Source organism: Abramis brama, assembly GCF_963993115.1.
Source record: "Abramis brama genome assembly, chromosome: 2".
Taxonomy (NCBI): domain Eukaryota; kingdom Metazoa; phylum Chordata; class Actinopteri; order Cypriniformes; family Leuciscidae; genus Abramis; species Abramis brama.
In genome coordinates this window covers 4,427,186-4,442,635 of record NC_139964.1, presented here as the reverse complement: position 1 = coordinate 4,442,635, position 15,450 = coordinate 4,427,186, and the positions used below count along the sequence as shown (strand labels likewise).

Genomic DNA, 15,450 nt, shown 5'->3' with positions numbered 1-15,450 from the left:
ATACATATTTATTAATAATTTTTATATTGTTTAAAAAAAAAAATGGTTTCAGGTAAACTGGTTGGGGCTTATTGGTGGGGCAGATATACGTGACTGCACCTGGCCCATAATGAAGAGGGTGATTGCCAACTCCCTGGCGAAGAACATGAATTGGAGGGGAGTGTGTGTACAGTATGTGTGTGTGTGCGTGAGTGAGTGCTTGTGTGAGTGAGAGAGTGCTTGTGTGAGTGAGAGTGCGTATGTGTGTGTGAGTGAGTGAGTGCTTGTGTGAGTGCGTATGTGTGTGTGCGTAAGTGAGTGCTTGTGTGAGTGAGAGAGTGCTTGTGTGAGTGTGAGAGTGCGTGTACAGTATGTGTGTGTGTGTGTGCGCGTGAGTGTGTGCATAAGTGAGTGCATGTGTGCGTGAGTGAGTGCTTGTGTGAGTGTGAGAGTGCGTTTACAGTATGTGTGTGTGTGTGTGTGCGTGTGAGTGAGTGCATGTGCATGCGTGAGTGCGTGCTTGTGTGAGTGAGAGAGTGCAGTGCGTATGTGTGTGTGTGTGCGTAAGTGAGTGCATGTGTGTGTGCGTGAGTGAGTGAGTGAGTGCTTGTGTGAGTGAGAGAGTGCGTTTACAGTATGTGTGTGTGTGTGTGTGTGCATGTGAGTGCGTGAGTGTGTGTGTGTGAGTGAGTGCGTGTGCATGCGTGAGTGCGTGCTTGTGTGAGTGAGAGAGTGCAGTGCGTATGTGTGTGTGCATGCGTGAGTGCGTGCTTGTGTGAGTGAGAGAGTGCGTTTACAGTATGTGTGTGTGCATGTGAGTGCTTGAGTGTGTGAGTGTATGTGTGTGAGTGAGTGCGTGTGCATGCGTGAGTGCGTGCTTGTGTGAGTGAGAGAGTGCAGTGCGTATATGTGTGTGTGTGTGCGTAAGTGAGTGCATGTGTGCGTGAGTGAGTGTGTGAGTGAGTGAGTGAGAGAGTGCGTTTACAGTATGTGTGTGTGTGTGTGTGCATGTGAGTGCGTGAGTGTGAGTGAGTGCGTGTGCATGCGTGAGTGCGTGCTTGTGTGAGTGAGAGAGTGCAGTATGTGTGTGTGTGTGAGTGCGTGTGTGAGTGAGTGTGTGTGAGTGCGTGCGTAAGTGAGTGTGTGTGAGTGAGAGAGTGCAGTGCGTATGTGTGTGTGTGTGTGAGTGCGTGTGAGTGAGTGCGTGCGTGAGTGAGTGTGTGTATTCTTGTAAATTGTTTTAATTTGTTTTTACAAAAAACAATGTTAACTTGCATATTTAAGTGCACTTGTTAATTGTTATAAATGTTTGTTTTATATTAAATGTTTATATTACCATGTTGTTAACAAAATGTTCATGTTATTTGTTAATTTTGAATAAAAGCCAAATCTTTTTCAATTATTGATTTTGTGTTTCCTTGATAAAATTAATTACATTTAGCAGTTTCTGGGCCACATCTGGCTTACAGTGTCTGGGCCATATCAGTAAATAAGAGTCACTTTACAGGGTGTGGGCCACATCTGGGCCAGAGGAAGTTGTTTGAGTCCGTTTTTCAGAGTGTTGGGCCAGTTTTGGGCCGGGGACCCAGCCAGAACTGGGCCAGAATTGAAGCAAGGATGAGGCCCAGAGGTGGGCCAGACAAATTTTGCTATCTGGGGATCGAGCACGGGTGAACCAAGGACTTGAATGAGGGGCCGAATTCGGCGAAATGTAAGTTTATTTAATTACAAATAATATAAAAATGATGAAGACTAGTTTATTAGATTTAGATCTTTAAGACATGTAAAACATCCGCGTTTGCGTATCGCCTTAGGCCTAGGCTACTACAGGGTTCATTTTCAAAACGTAAATGTAAGAAACTTATCCAAGATGATTATGACGATGAGTAGGCTACTATTATTTAACTGAAGTTATGATTACACATGCCTTTATTTGAATGTATATTTATCCGCCGGGATGATAGAATTGACGTCATTATACGTGATGACGTAAAAGAACTGGTGAACCGCTTTTTTGAACCGGCTCATTGACTCCAAGAGGGAAATTTTACTGGAATTCCATTTTAAGAGATGTTAATGGGAGAAAAGCATGGCTGCTCCCTTACAAATTTTGTATTTCTAACAAAGTAAGAGAAATTCACCTGAAGATCTTACACACAATATATCCAACTAATATGTGGCTTTCTAATTTTATGGATATTGGGAAAGAATGTTCCTTTTGTAACAACTGTGAGGAGTCTTTAAATCATCTGTTTGTTGATTGCCAGAGTGTAAAGTCATTTTGGAAAGATTGTTTTTTTACTTTTTCAGTTAAAATTAATCTAACGATAACACTGAATGTGAAAGAAATTATTTGCTACTTTGAGAATGATGATAAAAATATTCTCAATTTTGTAAATGTTATCATCCTGAATGGCAAATTTTTCATTCATATATGTAGATTGTCAAAATCTCCTGCTTTATACTCCTCCTTTATTTTCTCTAACTCACTCTGTTAATGAAGTCTCTTAAAATTGTAAAAAATTCAAAAGCTATGTCTATTGTAAGATATAATGAATCTGGCGTCTTGTGAATGTCTCTTTTTATTTAATTTTTTTTAATTTTTTTTATTTAATCATCTTTGCAGTTTATGTTACTCATGCCTGTTTTTTTTATGTAATGTTATTTATATGTTCTAAAAAAAAAGAAAAAAAGAAAAAAGAACCGGTTCATTGAAACGAACTGTCCGAAAGAACCGGTTCGCGGAAAAGAACCGGACTTCCCATCACTACCGGAAATACGTCATGCTCGCCAGTGCATATGGTGCATACTGCCTATTTACAGCGTGCCTCTGATCTTCGCGCGCTTTCTCCTGTCTTCCACAGAAAGCCGCGAACTCGCGTAATTCAAATATTAACGTCATTTTGATTTACCGCTGACTGAATAACATTTGTTTATCTGATCTAATTATCAGGTAAAAATATGATAGTATTCGTATCTTCTATCCAGTCGGATCTCCTCCTTATCTTCCAACTCCATCACCCTCGTCCGTAAAACCACAGAAGAAAGAAAGACTGGAGCATTCAGACGGTGAGTTTAATCTGTTTTACATTATTTATGCTTTTTAGCGGTTTGCTTGTTATTTGTCTTTTTAATGAACTTAAATTAAGCTTAGCCTATTCTTCCCCACTTAGCTTATGAAAAATAACCATGGTTTTGCTACAGTAACCATAACACATGTCCTCATGTTTTACTATGTTTTAAACATATTTGTATTAAAGGGACACTTCACCCATTTCACCCAGCGCCTTGTATCGTTAGTGTATTTGTGACTGGCCTTCATTTCTTCTTGTCTGTGTTCTGCTGGAGGGGGTACAGTAATAAACAGCAAAAACAGTAATATTGTGAAATATTATCATTTGAAATTACTGTTTTCTATTAAATCTAAATTAAAAAAATTTTTCAGTGAGTCAAAGCAGCTTTTGATTGGCCGTTACCCCAGTCTTCAAAAATATTTTTTTTATATAATGTTTTTACATGAACCTTCCTTTACTGCATGTGCTTGTTTTCCACAGAAAGGCTGACTGACTAACATATAAATAAAACATATAAACATATAAGACTAACAATAAAACATATGTTAGTATATTCGTCTATTAGTAACGCCACTGAAATACAACTGTATTTTTAATCAGAGAAATTAGGTTTGGTGAAGCCTCTTTTACTCCATCGCTCGTACTGTAGGAGGCGCTGTGACGTTATTTAGTCTGCCGGTAAGACCACTGAAGAAAGACAACTGGAACTCTCAGACGTTGAGTTTAATCTGTTCTATAAGCATTTTAGCTGTTGGCTTGTTATTTTTATATATCTAGTTTTTAATTAACTTTAAAATTTAGCTTTTCCACGCCTACTTAGCTTATGAAAAATAGCTATGGTTTTGCTACAGTATAACAAATGACGTCATGTTTTTTCTACAGTAACCATGTTTTAACCATGATATTTGTAGTAAACAGTTACTAATACCAACACAGTGGGTAATTTTCAATGCTAGATTCACAATTTTGGGTGAAATGAGTAGAAATCTTACAATATCATGTTTATTATATTACTAAATGAGTAATACATGTAATAGTGTCATATAGGCTACTATTTGATAATATCCCTGCACAGTGTTGGCTCAATACTAAAACTAAACATAAATGCTCCTAAACACTTATATCTGAAATTAATATTCTCTGAAATGGGCTATTTTGAGTTTAAATCAGTGTCAGTTCATTGCAAATTCCTCATGAACTAATGATGAAGTTTGTCTTCAGATGTTGACCATGAGAGCGCAGATGGATGTGATCTGCTGTAAATCAGTAGGAACGGATCTGTCCATGCTGGATATTGAGGATTTCATCACTGAAATCTGTCAGCTGAAGAAAGAGGTGGCGTCACTGGAGGCAAAGCTGAGAGAAAGAGGAGACAACCCCAACAGAGAGGTTTGAGCAGCTCATCATTTCATCCTTCAGCTCAATCAAACCAAAGTTTTGTTAGCTTCTCACTTATACACATCTCAAATTAAGCCAGCAGCAAAATATGCTAACAAATAACCAGTATAACCACTAGAGATAACTGCTGAGTAATGAGGCTAATATCAGCAGGTTGTTGTTTATTTGTGTTGATCTATGATGTGTTTGTCAGGATCTGGAGAAGGTTTCAGTGTGTGTGAGAGATGGGACAGAAGCTCAGGATTCAGTCTGGAGATCCAGAGACACACAGGACTCAGAGCTCAGCCTCACTTTACTGTGTTATACTGACGCTCAGGATCATGGATCCGCTGATCAAACCTCTGACTGTAACGCTGGAGAACAGCAGATGAAGATGTGCTCCGTCAAACTGGAGGACTGCAGGAACCTGATAGAGAGACGAGGAGAAGAAACCACAGCAGAGGAACAACAACAGAGCCATGAGGAGGAGGAGGAGGAGGAGGAGGAGGAGGAGGAGGAAGATCAGAATGAAGATGTTTATGATGATGATGATGACTTTGTTCCTGCAGGTATGTTTCTTTCTTTTATGACCAGATATGCTGAAGTAACAGAATTAGTGTTAAATTGTAGAAATTCATGTGGAGCAGCATTTGTAGCGAACTCTGCCAATTCATTAAGACTGTGTAAAATATCCCAGTGATAAAATATCAAATCAGACATTGTATTTATTTAAATGACAGCCTTAAGTTAAAAGTTTGATAACACACATCACAATTTGGATCAACTTATCTCTGGGCATTGTTATTTTTTTCTGCAATTATATTGTACACATACAGTATATTGTACATATATCTGATATAGCATTGTATTAGCAGCTCTAGGATAAAGTTATTGTCCAGCTAAAGTTAGTTTTGATTGATTGATTCACTTCCATTGCGAAGGTCATTAGTTATTAACGTCGGGGCCGCTAACACGACACCGTTCTAACAGAAAACCCTCAATGCGCTCCGGCCGCCCATTCGCACAAAACAGTGCCTGGTGGCTCGAGAATGCACTCCCGGAAATAGGTTCCAAGGTGCAAAAGATTATCAGTTATCTCTGCGCAAACCTCTGCACAAACACCGACGTTAGTTAGCGCGTCCGCGTAGCTACGTGGGGACTCTGTACAGATAAAACGACAGCGATTTACACTTTTTTACAGCGTTGACACTTCAGGACTGCGTTGTCGTCGTGTCCAGGCATAGGTCCTTCATCAGATCTGGATACAGCCTGGATCCAGCGGACTGCAGTAAACTTCGGGATAAACCGAGAGACTAATATCTGCGTAGACGCCATCCTTAGATGTTCATCAGGATTTATGGGAAGTGTTCCCGGTTCCGGCTGACCTGATCTATGCAGCCTAACATTGAAGTATAGAAGTGTATAATGTGTTATGTGTATGCTAGGCCAAAGATATGTGTTTTTAGTCTAGATTTGAACTGACAGAGTGTGTCTGCTTCCCGGGCAATATTAGGAAGACTGTTCCAGAGTTGTGGTGCTAAATAGGAGAAGGATCTACCGCCAGATATTGATTATTGATATTGATAGCCGGAATTTTAAGATCGCAATAGACGTGAAGGACTATAATGCGTTAAGAGCTCGCTCAACTCTAGCTTCTGCGTTTTGGACCAGCTGTAATTTATTTATTAAGTGTGCAGGACAAGGTTATTCTAGGTTATTACATGAGGAACTTTTTTGTCCAATAATTAAAATCTCTGTTTTTTCAGAGTTAAGTAGTAGGAAATTACTAGTCATCCAGTCATCAGCTATGCATTCCATTAATTTTGTGAATTGGTCATTTTTGTCGCGGCTTGAAGAAATATAGAGCTGAGTATCATCAGCATAACATTGAAAACTAATTCTATGCTTCCTAATGATATCTCCTAATGGTAGCATTAGGCATGTGCCGGTATCACATTTCCATGCTGCGATTAATTGAGTGATCTTTTATCACGGTATACGGTATTATCACGATATTTTAATTGCACATGAGAAACAGATGGATTGGGGGGGGGGGGATGTAAAAAATAAAATAAAACTTGCATCACAAGGTGTAATTGTGATTGTCAAAACATTTGGTAACTAAACTGAATTTTATTAAGTTTAGTAAAAACATGTTACAATGATTACATTTTACAATGACTGGTAGGCTACTGTTTGTATTGCTTAACACAAATTTAACGATTTCAATTCAATACTTGGGATTTGATTTAAATCTTGATTCAATATTGACTAATTTTGGATAAATATTAGGAAGGCTACAGTAGATAGCCCACATGTTATTTTTTTCTCATGAAAAAAAAAAATATCTCACATAATGCTATGTAACCATATAGAGCCCTATCAGCTGGTATTATTAAAGGTTACAAATAACTAATTAAATCAAATATAATGTGGTTTTCATTATAATAACAATTATGTAATGACACAAGTACAAATATAATAAATATGTAAAAAAAATTGCAGTGTACATATTCAGCAAAATACTCCTCTTTATCTATTTGTTTTAGTCATCATATGCTGCTGGTCATTAAATGGTTTAAATGTAACGTTCTGTGACACAATTGTTCTCCTGTTTCATATCAAAAGTAACCTGCTCTGTCTTGTTTGACGGTCTTCGTGTCCTCTTTGCTCCGCGATGTTTCTCTGCGTGAGAAAACGGATGTGTGGCGTGAGCGTGTGAAGAGTCTCGCGCTGAACGCGTCAAGTTGGCAGCTCTGCTTTTAGAAGCGGGATGGATCCGGATAGATCGGCGGCGGCGTTCCTCCTTCCACCATGCTGCTTCTCTATGTGAGGACTGTTTACATTAGACTAGAAGTGCGCACCGGCCGCATGCTTATACACATGGCGATTGTTTACATCAGAGTGCGCACGTGTTTCGCGCAGCATATACGCAGTGTTTGTTTAAGCGGCTGATGGAAAATAAGCTATAATGCGCGTTCTAAAAATCTAAATTTGGATCTATTGTTTTTCACGGTATTTTGAAGTGCCCGCGATAACAATATCGTGCATATTCATTACCGCGATTTATCGCATTACCGAATACCGGCACATGTCTAGGTAGCATGTACAGAGTGAACAGCAACGGTCCTAGTACTGAGCCTTGTGGTACGCCATACTGAACTTGTGATCGATGAGACATTTAACGAGTTTAGTAAATTCTTCCTCTCCTATAGCAATGAATGAATCAAATTTTCATCCTTCCAAACCTTTCAATCAAACCTTAAGGAGACTACATGCACTGTCTGATGCGATACTGTAGTAGACGGTTGCATAGTTATAATTTTCTCACTGATATTATCAATCTTGTTAGTAAAGAAGTTCATAAAGTCATTACTGCTGTGCTGCTTGGAAACGTCTGGGCTTGAAGCTTTATTTTTCGTTAGTTTAGCCACTGTTTCAAATTAATACCTAGGGTTTTGTTTATTTTCTTCTAATAGAGTTGAAAAATAAGCAGATCTAGCAGCTTTTAAAGCCTCTCTGCATGAAATCGAGCTCTCTTTCCACTAAATGCGAAATACCTCTAGTTTTGTTTTCTTCCAGTTGCGCTCCTTTTGAAAATCTCACTGCATGCAGATGGATAACACTATGACCAATCACAACAGGTTATCGCTTAGCTACCAGCGGAGCTAACTGGTAGATTATACTCTTACTGTATCAGGTCGGCAAAACAGCAAAAACGCCCTTCTTGCAAAGGAAGGATTCGAGCACAGTCTTCTGTTCCTCTTATAGAGAAAAAAAAGTCTAAATCTTTCATTGTAGCGGCCAAAGCCGTTTCAAACAACTGGTGTTCATCCATAGCCATCTTGCAATGCTTACTAATGACTTCGACGTCGCAGCACTGTCGTCATCTCGCCTCTGACCCGCCTATATCAGATAACCCGATGTGATTGGTGCAGCTCAGATAGAGGGGCATATTTAATGAGCATCATTCCTCGACACCAGAGTAACTCGCTGAGCAAATTCAACTTGTGCTCTCGCGAGAACTCTGGATTACCAGGGTAATAAATTACAGCAACACCTCCCCCTTTGCCTTTCAGACGAGGTTCATGTTTATAACAGTAATATTGGGTGGTGGACTCATTTAAAGTAATATAATTGTTTGGTTTTAGCCAGGTTTCTGTCAAACACAGCACATCTAGGTTATAATCTGTAATCATTTCATCAATATTCAGCAACCCGAGCTTTATCATTTGTTTATCTGTATTATATCTGTTTTTTATTTGTTGAACATAAATTAAATTATTACCCTTAAATGGGTTTGGGAGTTTTTTGTATTTCCTAATTCGGGGAACAGACACACAGTCTCTGAGTCTCATAAGATGGTATCTAGGTGAAAGAGTCTCTATATGATGGGATTTATCTGACCTTGGTGACGTGAGACAGCTAGCAGACGGTTGGTTTAGCCAGTCTGTCTGCTTCCTGACCTGGGCCTCAATTCATGTTTGAGCTCTAAGACTATATGCTATATTACTAGAGAGAAGAGCAGCACCATCCCAGGAGGGATGAATACCATCTCTTTTCAACAGGTCAGGTCTGCCCCAAAAACTTTTCCAATTGTCTATGAATAGGGCTGGGACAGTTACCGCATTACCGCAATACCGCGGTCACGTGACGCCTACCGCGGGTCTGAGCTCGTCACCGTCATCACCGCAAAAAAAAATAAACACTGGCCTTCACATGTGTTCACGTTGTGTCTAATGACATGGATTGTGTCTACATTATGTCATACATAACATTGTGTCTTACATGGATTCAAGGTTTTCTAAACAAAACTTATCTTCAAAAGATGGAGCAAATCTGACACCCTGTGCAGACTCCCAATTATATTGCAAATGTCTTATAGCCTATAATTTGAAGCCCCAAAAGCAGGACCTCAGCTTTTAATTGCACGTGCTTATTTAACACAATTCTGCCAGAAAGACTCGGGAGAATTAATGCTGTAGCATAGACATTTATTAATGAGCTCAGCAAGCAATCAAATTCTTTGGCGGAGGCCCCGTTCATGACTCGAATTCCAGGGGTATTGAATCAGCGACTGCTGACTGAAGATGAAGGCAGGGGCGCCGCTCACCCCCCGAGGCGATGAAGGGGGCCATCTGGTGGTGGTGGGGTGGATGGAAGGGAGGGCGTCTTGAAGACTTCAGGTTGGAGAGGAGAGCCCATTTAGTGATGTTGGGGATGGTGATGGTGGACACCTGGGTGGTCGTGATGGGGGGGGATGGAGGAGAAGATCCGTCTTAGTGGTGGTGGGGAGGAAGGTGGTGGCTGGAGCAACAGCATCTGCGGACTCAGATATGAGTAAGTGCTGCCCTTTTATGCTACAGCAAGAAAATGAATGGGTAGTTGAAGAGGCAATTAGTGACGTAAATGATTGAGTCTCCCTGGCAGAACTTGCGCTAGCTTTATTTCTCTCACGTGAAGACCGCGTTTGTCAACCCTCGCGGAGTCGCGGCAAGTGCACCAGAGAGTAATCTTGACGGCACTTGCAAGAAAATGGATAAGTAGGCTACATAATAAAATTCACAAATATTACACCATTTAAACATTATTAAAAAAAAAACATAGGCTACTGAGTTACTAACAATCTTTGTCAAAGAATACACTTGTATGTTCACAGTTTGAACGTTCTTGTTTCCATTTGTTTCATTTCAATATCTGAGGTGAATTATCCATTGTTGCTTTTACAGCTACAAAGCTGGAGCACTAAATGATATTCAAAGTCACATTGCATGCTTTTAACATTAGATTATCATCGCCACACTTTGTTTGTTGTTCCAGCCGCAACGTCGCAGAAAAAAAAAAAAACTGGGGGAGGGTGGGGAGGGGGGTTGAGGTTTAAAGTGGTTTACCGCTATACCGCGGGAATTTCTTGCTTTTCAACCGCGGTAAGAAAAAATCCATACCGTCCCAGCCCTATCTATGAATTCTATATTATTCTGCGGACACCACTTAGACAGTCAGCCATTGAGTGAGGACAATCTACTAAGTATCTCATCACTCCTGCGAACAGCAATGCGGCCAGAGCAAATTACAGTGCCTGACATCGTACTTGCGAGTTCACACACCTCTTTAACGTTAATTTTAGTGATCTCCGACTGGCAAAGTTGAATTTACGATTAGCATTAGCCAGCACTTTTAAATTTGCTTTGATGTCAGGTGCTCTGGCTCCCAACAAACATGTGACTATGGTGGCTGGTGTCTCTATTTTCACATTCTGTGTAATAGAATCACCAATAACTAGGGCACATTCAACAGGATTCACAGTGGGTGTTTCACTGAGTGGGGAGAGACTATTTGTTATGGTAGTCGGACCGGAAGAACAGTGTTTTGTCCCGCGACTACAGTGTCTCACGGTCAGCCAGTTGCCCTGCTGCACGGGCTCTACAGCTGGAACCGAACAATGTACAGAGTTCACTAAGCTAGTCACATCCAAAGCAGTATCTAAAGCCCTTGCACTCTTATTATCCTCAATTAAAGTTTGGATGCATGTCTCTAGTTCTGAAATCTTCTCCATCAGCCTGACTACTTCCCTGCATTTATCACATGAAAAGCCCTCTGTGCTGACAGAGAAGGCTAATACTATACATGTGATACGAAGTGCAAGTGACAATAAGAGGAGAAGACATGACTCACCGTGTTTGTTGACTGATCCTACTCACCACAGTTGTTTGATGGACTCGTAAAAGGCGCGCGAGAAAAAATAAAGACGGCAGGCACGAATGGCGCGAGCGTGCACGAGAAAAAATAAATAAAGACGGCAGGCACGGATGGCACGTTAACAGGCTAGCGAATTACTAGCGTGTTGTGCTAACGATAACGATTTAGATTGAAAGTAGCGATGTCAGATTAATGCGTGGTGATGAGTAAGTTATATTTAGCAATATAAACAACAATGGAATGATATATAAATAAAGATTCAAAACAGAAAGCTATACGGAGCATACAGACGCAAAGCACTCAGCAGCAAGGCAGACAGACAGACAGACAGACAGGAGCAATCCATGATAAGGGTTATTAAGGGTATATAAGGGTATTAAGGGTATGATAAGGCCCAAAGGTGTCTTGGGTGGTCAAACAACCCTTGGTATTTTCCTCGTGGGGCTCAAGCTGTGCCCTCTCCAAACCAATCTATCTTTTACAAACTGCCCAAAGTTGACATCTTAAAGGTGCTGTATGTAACTTTTTCACTCTAATAAAGCATACTAATGCCATAATATGTTTGCATATATTGAGGAAACATGCTAAGTTTACATAATCATTTCTCTGAAAAACACTTCTACAGCCAGTTTTTTTACTTTGAAATGTGCGTTTCCAGGCATTGTCCATTGCGCTCTTTCCTGTTGCGTGTGCTCAAACTGGCAACTTGTGTGAACGCCGTCGAGTCTGTGGAGCAGGTGGCGGGACAAACGACGAACTCTGATATTTAAAATAGGAAAGCAGTACCTATTTCGACCACTAGTTGTCATTCTTACAGACTTCACCTTTAAGTGGAATCTTACAAGGGTTCGTTGTTTACAGTGGTGGAGTTGGTTAGTTAGCTTAGATGCTGCCCACTTCATTTATGGTCCTAGATTGTTCCGTTTGAACAAATCATCTCTGTCCGATCTACTCTCAGATCCAACACAATTTTATTTTGACTGATCATTCAGCTTTAGTATAAAAGTTCTATATTTAATGCCCATTTTGCTCCTTTCAGAAGACATCGCTGGTTCATCTTCTGATGGAGAAACTGCCTCTACATCCAAACAGCGACGGACAGTGAAGAGTTTCTCCTGTGGAAAAACATTCAGCAAACAGGGTCATTTAGCAAAAAGTGAGAGAAAACGCACAGAACTGAAAGACTTCACCTGTAAGAGATGTGACATCAGCTTTCCTACCTTAGAAGAGAAGAGACGTCATTCAAAAAAGCACAGCGTGAAGAAGGAGTTTCGCTGCGAACAGTGCGGGAAGGATTTTTTCACCACTCCTGATAATATGAGAGCTCATATAAAGACACACAGCGAAAAGACTTTGCACTGCAGTGAGTGTGACAAGTATTTCCGCACCAAACAACATCTTACAATGCATAAGAGAATCCACACTGGTGAAAAGCCGTACAAGTGTCCTCACTGCGAGAAGAGCTTTAACCAGAGATCCAATTTGAAGAGCCATCAACTCACACATAGCAATGAGAGGCCATATCAGTGCCCCCTCTGTGAGAAGAGCTTTAACCAGGGATCCCATCTGAACAACCATCTACTCATACACACCAATGAGAGTCCATACAAGTGTCCCCTCCGTGAGAAGAGCTTCAAATGCGGAACCAGTCTGAAGAAACATCTACTCACACACACCAGTGAAAGGCCGTTTCAGTGCAGTGAATGTGAGAAAAACTTTAAAAACTCCACTGCTCTAAAGGTACACAAAAAAATACACTCTGACTTCAAACCGTATCAGTGTTCACACTGTGAGAAACGTTTCTATCATTCAACTCACCGGAAATCCCATGAGAGGACTCACACCGGAGAGAAACCGTACCTGTGCTCCTACTGCGGGAAGAGCTTTGCTAGTCCATTTTATTTCAAAGTTCATCTGAGAGTTCACACTGGAGAGAAACCATATCACTGTGGTGATTGTGGGAAGGGTTTTACTAATTCAAGTAGCTTACAAATACACCAGAGGACTCATACAGGAGAAAAACCTTTTAAATGCTCACTTTGTGACAAGAATTTTGCTCAATCAAGTGCCATGAAGATCCATGAGCGAATGCATACAGGAGAGAAACCTTACCGCTGCTCCATCTGTGGCGAGAGATTCACTTTTAAATGGGGCTTTCAGACTCACCAGAAGAAACACGCCGCTCCAGAGTCATCATAGCTTCATCATGTCATTATTTTTAGGTTGTGTCAAAAAAAACACCTTGCAGTGTTACAGGGACGTTATGGTTGTAAAATACCTAAAACTAGAATGTCCAAAGGAGACCAAACTTAAATATCTCTGTCTTAGCACCTTATATTAGGCCATATGTGAAAAATCTGGGTGTTTTACTGGACAGCGCATTAAAATGCATTATTATGCTATTTTAAAGTTTCCTAATGTTGTGGAGTCTCCTACAACAGGTTTACAACCAATGTACAATCAATGGCTTGAGAATATCCATAATGCACTGTGATGGTCGCACTGAATAAATTCCTGCATCTATCCAGAAGATGGCGCCCACAGCTCAATCATCCATCCATTAATTTTCCAAACTGCTGGTCCAATGTGGCTACAGCAGAATATCATACAGGTATAAATTGCTTTTTAATTAATTATTAAATTGTATAAATAAGGTTTATACATAGTTTCCATGACAGAGTTCAAGATAAATCTTTTCATCTCAGTGCTGGAGCTGCCAGTTTGTTCAGTTTTTAAACGATTATTAACCAGCACAAACTATGCAAAAGCGGCAGCCCTTCCAGTGCACTCAGTGTCTGAAATCACCCACTCGTTTTCATTCACTCCTATATTAGTGGGCTAATGTAGGGAAAAGTGAATGAGGGTATAGGGGGTGATTTTGAACAGCAGAGGTTTTCAGACTCACTAGAAACTTCCAGGCAAGTGTGTTGGAGCTAAACTGTGCGGGACGTTGGCCCTCCAGGAGCAGGATTGGACGCCCCCGTTCTTGAACATTATTAACTGTGTAGAAATGAATCCTCTGGATGAAAATCTGTTTCTTTTTGACAACTTTTAATTCATTGTAATGTGCAGATCAGTGTCTGCTGTTGAATTAAAGTGTGTTTATGGTCTTAGTCACTTGCTGAAATGATCCAGACATGGAAATGAAATAATACACTACAGGTACAGCAGGGCTCTTGAGTGCGACCAATTTTGTAAGGGTGCGACTTAAATTTTTCCTAGGTCGCACCGGTGCACCTAACGTCCTCGCATCCGCTCCGCTGCCTCTCCACGAACTAAGCGTTTGTTCTCCTTTGACGAAACTCACACTCTTCTCTCACGCGGTGTCACAGCTCGCACAACACGGCAGCCCTGCTTAATGAGTGACGACTGAGGACAGAATTAAACATTCAAACGTAGCCTGGTTACACTTAAGGTCTGTTATATTAGTCTGATTTTATTTTAAATTTCGGCTTCCAAAGATTATTAAAAAATAATATATTGAGTTAAAACTATCTAACTAAGCGCAACTTCTTCTCGCAGCATTACGCTGTCATTTCTCCCTAAAACACAAACTTAACGACAGAATCAGCACGATCGGTGAATGTTGTAAAATGCAGTCTAACTACTGTAGCTAAATTGGGGGATGCGCTTAATAATTAAAAGAGCTATTAAAAACACTAAAATCTGCGCAAGAGATGCTGTTCGCAAGACGGCGCGCGCTCCGAAACAGACCGAGACAAGCAAATTATACTCTCGGTTTCATGTGCACGTCTAAACGATCAATTGTACACAAAAGTGTGTCAAAATTACCGGCTTGGAGATTCACTAAAAACAGTTTGTCTTAAATGTACGTAGTTATGGAAATAGTTGGGAGAATAATATACACAGGTAACAAGTATGTAAATGCAGAGAAACTACAAACTAATTACTAAGTATTTACCTGGTAAGCATATGGTAAATTATAGTATTTTAGTGTGTAATTACTTAAGGTGATTAGTATGCAATTACAGAGAAACTACCAGGGAAAAAAACACCACTGTTAAATATCAACTCAACAAAGTACTGTGTACTTGTTACCTGTTTAGGTTGGTAATAACTCAGATTTAATTGTGTACTTCCTCAGAATGTAGGCAGCCAATTTTTAGAAACACCTCCAGTATTACCCATCAATTCAAGTTAGGTGTGTAGTTATCCTAGGGTTATGTTGGTAACAGTCTGTTTATTTATTACTATCTTGAAATTAAGACGGTAGTTTCCAATAAATTACCTTGTCTTACATAGTTGTTGTTCATTGCTACACCCATTTATAGAGGGTTTATCAAATAATTTACCTTACACT

General features: G+C 40.2%; 1 protein-coding gene across 1 annotated transcript; it reads left to right on the top strand.

Annotated features, from left to right (window-relative positions):
- Positions 1–2,762: 2,762 nt before the first annotated feature.
- On the top strand, positions 2,763–14,239 carry LOC311077469 (uncharacterized protein). The gene is made up of 4 exons (XM_084105997.1): positions 2,763–3,048; positions 4,275–4,442; positions 4,645–4,999; positions 12,169–14,239. The coding sequence occupies exons 2-4, from the start codon at positions 4,275–4,277 to the stop codon at positions 13,326–13,328; spliced, it is 1,683 nt and encodes a 560-aa protein (XP_083962123.1). The 5' UTR covers positions 2,763–3,048; the 3' UTR covers positions 13,329–14,239.
- The last annotated feature ends 1,211 nt before the right edge of the window (positions 14,240–15,450 follow it).

Bases quoted from the DNA above. Each gene is read 5' to 3' on its own strand.
- LOC311077469 (XM_084105997.1), top strand. From the start codon at position 4,275: ATGTTGACCATGAGAGCGCAGATGGATGTGATCTGCTGTAAATCAGTA. The intron at 4,443-4,644 runs GTTTGAGCAGCT...TGTGTTTGTCAG, and splicing joins GAGACAACCCCAACAGAGAG to GATCTGGAGAAGGTTTCAGT. The intron at 5,000-12,168 runs GTATGTTTCTTT...TGCTCCTTTCAG, and splicing joins TGATGACTTTGTTCCTGCAG to AAGACATCGCTGGTTCATCT.